The sequence below is a fragment of the Heloderma suspectum genome, chromosome 2 (assembly GCF_057233095.1).
Source record: "Heloderma suspectum isolate Gila_16-S chromosome 2, 16-S_ref, whole genome shotgun sequence".
In the NCBI taxonomy this organism is placed as follows: domain Eukaryota; kingdom Metazoa; phylum Chordata; class Lepidosauria; order Squamata; family Helodermatidae; genus Heloderma; species Heloderma suspectum.
In genome coordinates, this window is record NC_139459.1 from 227,623,026 (window position 1) to 227,634,427 (window position 11,402).

The 11,402-nt window shown below is 49.4% G+C and overlaps 1 protein-coding gene across 1 annotated transcript in view; it reads right to left on the bottom strand.

The window, feature by feature from the left end:
* Window positions 1-5,485, bottom strand: part of LOC146354175 (heparan sulfate glucosamine 3-O-sulfotransferase 3A1-like) — a 98,687-nt gene extending 93,202 nt beyond the window's left edge. Inside the window, exon 1 of the mRNA XM_084838342.1 lies at window positions 4,098-5,485. Coding sequence (XP_084694468.1) covers window positions 4,098-4,495 — 398 coding nt within the window. The 5' untranslated portion in view covers window positions 4,496-5,485. The remainder of the gene's footprint in view (window positions 1-4,097) is intronic.
* Window positions 5,486-11,402: the final 5,917 nt, after the last annotated feature.

An 11,402-nucleotide genomic window follows, 5' to 3' on the forward strand; every position in this document is an offset into this window, starting at 1 on the left:
CCACCATGTGTCCTGGTAAGTGTGTGAACCATCCCTAAGACTTGCTTTTAAAAAGGAGGAGAGCCAAATATTTGGCAGGAAGAACTGATTGGGTGGACATTTAGGACGTTCAAGGCACGATCCTATGCGAGTTTAGACAGGAAAAGCTTTACACCTCCCAGCATTCCCCAGCCAGCATGGCTGGCTGGGGAGTGCTGGGAGCTGTAGGACTTCTTTTTTGTCTAAACATGCATGCGATTGCACCCTAAGAACCTTTTCACAGATTTTTTTTTAAGCCACACCTAATTTACCTTTTTAAACCAGACATGCAGTAGAACTAGTGGCAGTGCTGTAGGACAGAGCAGGCAGATGCTTTCTCAAGACCTTCTTAAAGTTCACAACATGGCACAAGGGACGGGGCTGGTGTTGCCCAACGCTAGTGATGCCACAGCATTGTCCAATAGGGGACAGCGCAATTAAGCACTACTCACAATCACAATAGTTTGGGAAGGTGTGGGAGGTTGGGGCTAGGGAATCACTTTTTCTCAGAGACAGTTTGGGTGGAACAGCATATCCAACCATACAACAGGTACACTACCTTGAGGATAGAGGGTAGGGCTTTAGCTCCAGGGCTTCGCATGCTGAAAGTTACAGATTCAATCCCTGGACTCTCCAGGTGGGACTAGGAAAGACTCTCATTGGAAATCGTGGAGAACTGCTGTCAGTCAGTATAGACAATCTTGAGCTAGATGGACCAATAGTCTTACTCCGCATAAAGCAGCTCCCTATGTCCCCAAAGACATCTGGCTTTCCCCACAACAAAACAAACAATAACTCCCCATTTGTTGATTTAAAGCTATATGCCACAATCCAAGGGATGTTACTGATGTTCAGGTCCTACTGAGATCACTAACTGAATTCCCACTGATGCAAATGAGACTTACACACAACTGATGTTTGCTGGGTTGGGCCCACGGGGCTTGATCCAGATTGAAGCTGGATCAACTGTGCTGGCAGTAGTGGACTTCCCTGCCCTCTCCTTCCCACGGTAGCCACTCTAGCCCCCTGAAAATGCTACACAGAGAGTCAGGAGTCCCTGCTGAATGGCATGAGCTATGGTGTGGGAGGGAGGGGCACCCCAAATTGGGCAGAGTGACTTGTTACAAGCAGAACCCTTCTTCTTCAGGGAGGCAGATCCTAGATCCAGCCCCTAGACTTAAGAAAGAACCTTTGGACAGCATCAAAAATTATCTGTCAAAGGCTCCAGCTCTGCATATACTTTTGAATGCATAAGATGTAGTCATGACAGAACAAATAAAGTGCAAGGAAGTATTTACAGGAACAGAGAGGCGGTTAATTGCACTAATTTCCCATAATTAATACAATACAAGAAAGTTGTCAAGCACTTCAAGAAAGAAGATCAGAGCACGCGTACACAAAAAGATCAACTGATTATTTTCTTAACTCTGCCTCCTCGAAACACACTGATACCTACTTTAGACTTCTAAATGCATTGGTAAAATTACAGCCTACACATTTGCTGTGCACATCCCTTTAACAAAAGGAGTTAAATTAAGGCAAACTGCAAGAGTACTAATTTAACAGCTAGTAGTAATGGGCATCCGAAGGAAGGAAAGAAGAAACAAGTTACTAGTAGCAGAAACTTTCTCTCAAGGCTACTTGCTGGGACTAACTTGCCTGTCCTCTTATAGACGAGATCACTTTTTACACATGTGACAAATTGACTATCTGCATTTCCCACATCTGAAATGCAAAAATATATTGTTCAAAAAACTCCATTAGCTCAAACATACTTTCAATTTAAAACAACCTCTCTTCCTCTTCCTTTCCGACATTAATTTCATAAGTGGTATGTTCCAGATTGAAAGCATGCATGGCATCACTTGTGCAATTGCCCCACTGGCATAGTGCCTCTCCCTTCTTCTACCCCTGCCTCCCCCAGAACAGCCCAATGGAGATCTTGATTAAGTGGGTTTTGCCAATCATGCTTGCTCACATATCTCATTTTTGACCCTGAAAATAAGGGCGAAGGGGGCTCAGGCTAGATACTGCGTGAGGTCACTTCCAGGGCTGAAGATGGATAGGTCAGATATGAAGAATAGGCTTGATGGCTCAGAGTGGGGGTGGAGGGGGGAGAAGTGGGTTCATGGAAGGTGTGAGGTTTAATTAAGAATTTATTTACAGGGGCAGGGCAAGGCAGGAATTCAATCTGGTTTGTTTTCAATTTTTATAGGGGAGGCTTGGAACCTAGGAAAGAGCTTGGCTGGGACAAAGTCTGGAAAAAGCATTTGGACCTCTTTAAGGCTGTAATCCTAAAATTATTTACTTGGTCCATTGTACTGGAATCTGTAGGTTTTGCATCTCTTCCAAATACATGCATTTCAGATCAAGGTGTAAAGGCAGCTTGCAAAGGAGTAGCTGCTACAGTAACATGAGAAGGAGTGATGCTGGTTTTATACAGAGAACATTAGGAGCTGGAGGCACTTTTAGGGATGGCTCTGTGAGATTTCTTGGCTCAACCTTGGCTTATGCAGAAAGGTTTGTCATGTTGTATACAACTGTAGGCTCCGAGGATGATGCGGATTAAGGCGAGCTCGTCAGAAAGGTGGGGATTTTAGAAGGTGGGATTAGAGCTGGAGAGAGAGCCTTAAATATTCTCATACCAAATTCATTCAAGAAAGAGATGGGGGGAGGACCCCACCTCCTAGCAATAGCTTTCTCCCTTGCTGTGGAACCTTGTGGCTATCTGCTCTTGTGTAAGGGTGTGTGTATGTGTGTGTGTGTGTGTGTGTAAATGGGTTTATGGAAAAGAAGTTGTACAGATCCCCCTCCCCCGTCTTCTTCCTATAAGGGAGTGGGGAGCTTGACCAAAAGACTGAGTGGACACTGGGCAGAGAGTTGGGGAACCAGTGCCCCCCAAATGTCATTGGACTCCAGTTCCCATCATCCATGACCATTGGCCATGCTGGCTGGGGCTGATGGCAGTAGGAGTCCAGTGACATCTGTGGGGCACAGGTTCCCCACCTCTGGCTTTGGAAGTGACAAGAGCATTGCAGCTGAAAGTAACTGTAACGAAGGATGGGGAAAACTTGTAGGGGTGAGCTATCCCCAGAGGTGAGGTGCCTAGGGAGAGACACAGGTCAATGTGTGGACAACAGTAAGGAACTCGTGGCTGGCTTGTGTCAAGCACTGTGGACTGAAGAAGAAGGGGTCTAGGAAGACTGGGGCATCACAGTTTGGTTCGCTGGAGATTTTGGAGCTCTGGGGTGGGGTTGAAATGGAAGCCCAATCGAAGTTAGTAAGCAAGCATCTAGATGAAGGCTGATCAAGAATTGTGGTTGACCGAGGAAGTTGTGGGAAAGGTTCACAGGCCTTATAGCCCTGGAAAAGTCGCAAGGTAACATGCTTGCAAAGCATGCTGGGGACTCAAGGCTGGCTGTGGGCAGAGTTTTAAGGTGCATATACACAGTTACTTGAGAGTATGCCCCATTGTTTATGTATTCCAAACCAACATATATAGGACTGTGCTGCACATTGTTCAAAGGCCCCAAAGCATTCCCCCAGCTACCAATTGCAGTCCTGGGACATGTGAAGAAATTAGGGCTTCTGAGCATGTCCAAAGTATTTTTCTCTCCACTAAACAACAACCACAGCATCACCCAATACAATGAGGATTAATGAACAGAGCTTCCAAGGCAAAGTTCATAGACTGAGCATCTTTTCTTCAAAAATGAAAAAGAAACCAACAGTGAAAGCCTATACACGTTTACTCAGAAGTCTAAGCGTGTTCAACGGGGCTTATTCCCAGATGAGTGTGCATACAGGCTTGTTCCGTATGTACTGGGTGCGGGGGACTGGCTGTCAGCGAACCCCTAATGTTAGCCTTCCGTAGCTCCGACGAGCATAAGGGAGCTCAGCCATCTGCCAGCACAGTAATGCCCCGCGTCCCGGCGCATGGGCTCTCAAGCCGCCCCGGCAGCTCCGTTTCCCATCAGGGAGGGGAGGGAAAGCAAGGGGACCGGGCCCCCTTCCCATACCGCGCCTGACACATCGATGGAGCCCAGCCAAGGCCCCAGGGAGCGGCTCAACGGACATACCTGTACCAGGCGAGTCCCCTGCCATAGTTGCGGTCGAAGAAGTGGGGCTCGGCGCCCGCCGCCCGCACGTCGGGATGCACCCGCAGGAACTCGAGCAGCGCTCGGGTGCCGCCCTTCTTCACGCCGATGATCACCGCCTGGGGCAGCCGCTTGGTGCCCTCTCCGCCGGGCTGGGCTTGCAGCAAGGGATCCCGGGGCGTGCCGGGCGCCTCGTCGCCTTGCGCGGCCGGGATCGGGGCCGGCTCGCGGGTGAGGACGCGCGCTGCCCCGGCGAGGCAATAGCTGGCGTAGAGAGACATGAGGAGGGAGCCGAGCAGCAGCAGCAGCTTCCGCAGGGCGCGGCGGGGCAGGGGCTCGGGGCCAGGCGACGAGGCGGGGGGCGCCCCTCCCCGGGCCATGCTAGGCGGCCCCCCGCGCCGGGGCCATCGCCCCCTACGCGCCGCCGCTTAGCACCGGCGGGGAGCGAGCCGCCCCATGGAGAGGCGGTCCGGGTCCGGGAGGCTGGCGGCGGAGAGAGCGGACGGTTCCCCCTCGTGCGCGGGGCTTCACGGGCGCCTCATCCCGGCGCACCGGCGACGAGGAGCCCTCTTACTTCGCGGGAGCGGGCGGCGCTGAAATCGGGCCGCTTGGGGTGAAGGCAGGCCCGGAAGGAGCCGAGCCGAGCATCGCCGCCCGGCTAGGGCAGGCTGCGCAGCCCCGCAACTCCGGCAAAGCTCCTGGCGGGGCGGCGGGAGCGGCGAGAGCTCGGCGCGTCGACTCGCGTCCGAGCGAGCGAGGGAGGGAGGGAGCCCCGCGGCCGCCTCCGCGCGAGCGGCGCGCTGGTTCTAGGGCGCCGGGAGAGGAGGAGAGCCCGGGAGGGGAAGGCGCGTCTCAGGCGCGGGCAGCGGGATCCAGGCGGGAGCTGGACGGGCGCGCTTCGCCTAGGCAAGGCTCCGCTGCCGGAGCGCTTCGGAGGGGCCGTCTCGCCTCGCCTCGCCTCGCCTCCCCTGCTGCTGCTCGGCGAGGGGGAGATCCGGCCCGGGCGCTCTGTCCTGCCGAGGAGATCGCAAAGCCCCTCCGCGCTCGGCGGCCCAGCTCGGGGGCTGCCGGCAGGAGGAGAGGAGGAGCTGGCCGTTCGCTGAAAGCGGCCTCGTCTCCGAGAGGCGTTCCGCCGCTGGCTCTCTCGGCGGCGGCGGCGTTGCCCCGGTCTTGCTCGGCTTGCCTCCGCCGCTCGCACCGCAGCCTCCTTGCACGAACCGAGGGCGGGCGGGCGGGCGGCGCAGTCCTTCGCAATCGCCTGTCACCTTTCCGGGGCTGGGGACTGGGGTTCTCTTTTCCCGGCTGCTCCAGCGGCTGCCACACGTGGAGCTCTTGATTGTAGCAAAAACTTCGGCGAAAGGCACCTCCGAGCTCGAGCGACGTGCCCGGCAGCCAATGAGAGGCTGCAAGGCAGGAGAGAAGGCGGACCTGCCTTCCAGAGAGGCAGCCGAACGGGGGCGGGGAAAAGAACTCGGAGGGACACGCCCCCTCCTGCCCCCCAGAGCGGGGAGGTGCTTTCCTTACGGCCCTTTTCAAATTCAAACCACGAAGGTATCATTATTGTGACTTTCAGAAGTGCTTAGAAAGTCTCCGATCCTGTTCATATTCACTCAGATACAAGGCCTACTAAATTCACTGAGTCTTTCTATACAACCTCATAACGCTTACTGGACTATAGATGTCTCTCTCTCTCTCTCTCTCTGTCTCTCACATCCACACACACACTATACACCAGGGGTTGGCAACTTGGTACTCTCCAGGTGTTTTGGACAACAATTTCTGGACCACTGGCCATGCTGATGGGTGTTGTAGTCCAACATAAACCAAGGGCACCAGGTGGCATACTCCTGCTACACACCCTCACATCTTTGCAACATCCCTGTGGAGCAGGTTATAAACAATTCCTATTTTACAGATGGGAAACTGAGGCTATCTCAGCTAGTTTTCTGTCTAGTGTTTTGTTTTGCTTTACTTGCCTGGCAAAGCAAAAAAATATACATCTAAGACAGAGCCTGACACTCTGCCCGCTTGGCAACACTACCAACTGCCTCTTGCCAAGTTTAGAAGTTAGGGCAAGTGTGGGAGAATCATTCTGTAAGACAAACACAATATTTAAACATCCTTAATTTGTTTGTGGGCCCCCATCACTTCCTGGCATATAGAAGGGGAAGAAATAGAAGCAGTGACACATTTTACTTTCTTGGGCTCCAAGATCACCGCAGATGGTGACTGTAGCCATGAAATTAAAAGACACTTGCTCCTTGGGAGGAAAGCCATGGCAAACCTAGACAGCATAGTAAGAAGCAGAGACATCACCTTGCAGACAAAGGTCCGTCTAATCAAAGCTATGGTTTTCCCAGTAGCAACGTATGGCTGTGAGAGCTGGACTATAAGGAAGGCTGAGAGCCGAAGAATTGATGCCTCCGAACTGTGATGCTGGAGAAGACTCTTACGAGTCCCTTGGACTGCAAGGAGGTCAAATCAGTCAATCCTAAAGGAAATCAACCCTGACTGTTCATTGGAAGGACAGATACTGAAGCTGAAGCTCCAATATTTTGGCCACCTAATGCGAAGAGAAAACTCCCTGGAAAAGACCCTGATGCTGGGAAAGATTGAAGGCAAAAGGAGAAGGGGATGGCAGAGGATGAGATGGCTAGATAGCATCACCGATGCAATGAATATGAACTTGAGTACGCTCCGGGAGAGAGCGGAGGACAGGAAGGCCTGGCGTGCTATGGTCCATGGGGTCACAAAGAGTCGGACACGACTGAACGACTGAACAACAACAACAAATTTGTTGGGTGAGTAGAGTAGGGTGACCAAGTGCAACAGTGGGCAGAGATTCTTTGCATTCAGTTATTGTTTGGAAGAGGGAATTCTAGCAGCCCTAACTTGCCATTCAGATGTGAGAAAAGCTGCAACCTGCCAAAATCCCCTCTTCCACCAGCAATTAAATGTACATGAGCCCTCTCACTTTTATATTGGGCAACTTTTTTGTTTTTTTGAAAGGGCATATAAACTTCTAGACCATTTAGGGGAAAGGAAAATCAGTGAGAAAAGAAAACTAATAGGAGCTCTTGAACAAATTGCCCTACAAAATTCCTCAGCAAAGCAATCACTTTAATTACAGATGGAACTATCCTATGAAATCGTGCTATGAATAAGATGAATTGTACAGGACTTGTCCACAAAGAAAGAACCATTTTGTTTTGCTTTTTTTAAAGTCCCAACTAGGACTGTCACCTGGTTTCTTTGCAGGGATCCTGTCCCTTTGACTGTCATTTGGCAGATAATAGAAAGTCAACCGGTGAAGCTTATTCATCATGGCAAAAGCCCGCCGTGGAGCTGCTGAAGGTGCAGGAGCTTTGCCAGAAGAAAAGGTGGCAACCCAATGCAGGATAACTTGTACTGAGGACAGAAGCAGGGACTTGCATACACAATTATACAAAATAGACATCTTAGCAGACTTTCCCCAATAGCAATGTTATAGCAATCACTATAAGGTGATTCTTTGTATTCATTTTATTTATCAGATTACATTTTCAGCACAGAGAAAATTAATGCAAAGAATCATCTTATAGTTGTAGGAAGCCCTAAGATGAATCTATGTCCAGTCACAGATGTCACTCTTGCTTCCAGTTTCAGGGCCCATTTGCAGCACATTACCAATGTGTCCCAGTCAAAAGATGTTCTCATACAGCAGTGCATCACCGCGTATACTCACCATACACACAAGGATCTCCCTCTTAGCCTCTGGCACAGTTGATCAACACTTATCAGAGCTGACACCACTGTTAATTTGTTCCCCGGCAATCTTTTGCATGAATTTGTGCAGATCCAGGAGAGTTATACATCTGAGGTTGCCTATTTCTAAACACTGATCACCATACCTAGCCTGGGAAGCCAGGCTTTAACTATATATAGGCATGCAATGTTTTAATTTCTCTCATCACTTAACTGTTCTTCTTTGGGAGTGAATAACATGCCATAATTTCTCTGCATTTCAGCCTCGAATGCCTGATAGTAAGGACATCATTATTTCATAGCCTGCAGGGAAGTCCTTTTTCACTTGAAATGGTTTTCGTAGATTTTAGAATTGTTGACAAATGGTGTTCATGAAACATTTGACTCAGATCTCATGTTTATTTAGTATTTAAATTTGGCTCTGATGCTGAACCTCATCGGGTTAGAACAATCCATCAAATAATGGCATATCTTCTACTACGGTTATCAAGCAAAGAAGCAGGGTGAGAGACACACATGCCTACCAAAGCCCAGCTGATTTTAGTGGGCGCATTAAACATGTGCAAAAACATTTGCCATTGAGCAGAGGTGCAGAAACTCACTCCTTGGTAGGGATGCATGGACTGTGTGAAATCCACTCTGTCTGTGTTTCGTGGATTGTCAGGCACCTTTTGTTCCATCATCTGCTCATAGACAGATGCAAATTATTTTTTCAGCATGCAGAAAAATACGCAAGTAATTACTTTAAAAGTTTTGTTACAATTTACATAATTTACTTTAGTAGGTGACATTTAGCCTATTGTCCCCCATTCCATTCGACTTCTCTTCAGCAGAAATGTGTGTATTTTTGTACAAATAAATGTGCATAAAATATGGGAAAGTAAAAAAAAGTTCTGAAAGTCCATGGACTCTGCATGGCCTGAGGGGGCCAGTCCACAGTGGATTCTGCAGGTCAGATTCTTAGGGATCTGAACTCATTTTAGTCCATCTTGAATTTCTCCAGCATCCCTACTCCTAAGGTCCCAATCCATCCTTCCAGAGTCCCCCAGATGGCCATGCATCCTTCACCTGGCCCCAACCCCTTTCCCCCCTGACCACCAATCATTTGGGGAGTTCCTGGCATTTGTGCAGTTTTTTGACCATTCTTAAAGGTTAAAATGCCTCTCCTAAGGCTTGGTTACTGGCAGAAAGAAGTTGAAGCGAAATCATGTGGGTATTTTGGGTATTTCGGCCCTACTTCTTTTGCCTTTGCCCCATTGCCTTTGACTCTGGCCCTGCCCAGCAGTGGAATGTGGCCCCTGGAAGCTTCTCCAAAATGTATTTCAGTCCTCGGGCTAAAACGGTTCTGCACCGCCACTGTAGAGCTACACTTGTATGCATACTAACTTGGCAGTGGGGCCGCAACACAGATGCACTTACTTAGGAGTAAATCTGATTGAAATTAATTTGAGATGCAAGGCACTCCCAGAATACCAGTCTTTCCAGTGGGTGTGCTACTCCATTCCAAATGCTTTTCCTATCCCTAGATCAGCTGTTATATTCATCAGGAACACCTCTGTCTTGTCTGCATTAAGGTTCCATCATCCAGTTCATTACCAACCAACCAACCTCAAACACCAACTCGCCACCTAAACAGCTTCCTTGAGATTCAGTGGAAAGTACAGTTAGAATTGGGTGTCATCTGTATATTGAGGACACTGCACTAAAACTCCCTTAACAATCTCCCCCAGCAGCTTCATTCAGTTGTTAAACAGCATGGGAGACAAGATGGAACCCTGGGGGACACCATAAGTCAATGACCAAGGTGTTTAGCAGGAGTCTCCCAGCACCCCCTTCTGGGATCACTACTCCAAGAAGGACTGGGATCAGCACAAAACATTTCCCCTGTCCCAGCCCAACAGCCCAGAACGATACCATGGTTGATGGTATTAAAAACTGCTAAAAGGTAAATACATAAGAAGAGCATGCTAGATCAGACCAAGAGTCCATCTAGTCCAGCATTCTGTTCACACAGTCCAGCTGTCAACCACAAAAACACAAGCAGGACACAAGTGTAACAGCACCCTCTCACCCATGTTTCTCAGCAACTGGTGTACATAGGCATTCCACCTCTAGCAGAGAACCAACAAAGACACACTCCCCAGGTCCAGTTCCTGGCACAGGTCATTGACCAGGGTGATCAAGGCTGCCTTTGCTCCATATACATAACTGAAGCCAGACTGAAATGGATCTTGGTAATTTATATCATCCTGGGGAGTGGGGGGTGGAGTTCAGATGCCATCACCAGCTCTAGCACCTTGCCTATGAATGGAATGTTAAAATCTGTCTGGAATGCATCCAGCATGGTGTGGTTCATGGAAGGCATCCTTAACAGCGGTCTTACCACTGCTGCCTCCTTTAAATAATGCCTGGAGCTAGAACAATGTCCTCCCGCAAAGAGGCATTTACCACTTCCCTTACCCATTTAGGGTGGAATCCTATCTGGATAGTTGCCAGCCTCTGAAAGTGGAGGTTGCAGACTAGCCTGTGCAGGGCGGCTGGAGATGGTGGGGATCCTCTGTGCGATTTCACCCGTCTAGGCATGGCTTCGGGGAGGGGGAGGGAAGGGGCCTGGAAACCCAATAGGAAGCTGTGTGAAGCAGCTTCCATGGTATCCTCCCCATCCTGCCCTGGGACTGCCTCCTTTCCCCCATCTCCACAGTCTGTTTCTGAGTGCGGAGACATAGCCAATGCGGAGAGGACCATGCTGGCTACGAGGGGGTGGGGGAGAGGAGTGTGGATCCTGGGAATGGAGGTCGGAGCCCTGGCTCCAGCCTCCGTTCCCAGAAACTGAACAATCTTATGGCCCTCTAGGCAGTGGCTAGTAGCCACAGGATTGCTCCCTCCATTAGTCCGCTTCTGACAGCCAGGAAGGGCAAGGATCAAGCATAGGTCATTGGCTTGCCCCCATCCCTCCAAGAATATCCCAGTAGAAAATATGAATTCTAACTGAACGACAAAAGCAGGCTAACACAGCAAGAGTTGCACCTGAAGGTGCATATTTCTAAGGATGTGTGATGTGTTCTAATTATGGGATGGGGGAGGGGGTGTATTTTGAGAATGTGGGATTTTCCCATGTATAAAACTGTATGCCTTCTTTATGCACACCTCACTGACTGATCCACTATCAACAAGGTGCAATGCATGATGACTACTAGATGATTTACAGTCTGCTATACAGACTGAAATGCTTGTATTTGGGCCAATTTATTAAAATCAGTGTACTAAATCAGCTTAAATCGAAAGTAGTTTATCATTTTCTGCTTGCTTTTTCTTTTCTAAGGAAGAAAGCAGCTTTAGACACCCCTCATGGGTGCTGCTTTTAGAGAAGGTGACATCCTCTATCTTCCCCAAAACACAGGGATTTAAATGGAGACAAAAATGACTAAATGAGGCATCCAAATCATTACAGTCATTATTCGGTCCAGGGCCAAGGACTACTGCACACATTTTAAAAATCCTTGCCAATGCGAATCCTTATTTCACTGCTATGATCTGCTTGGG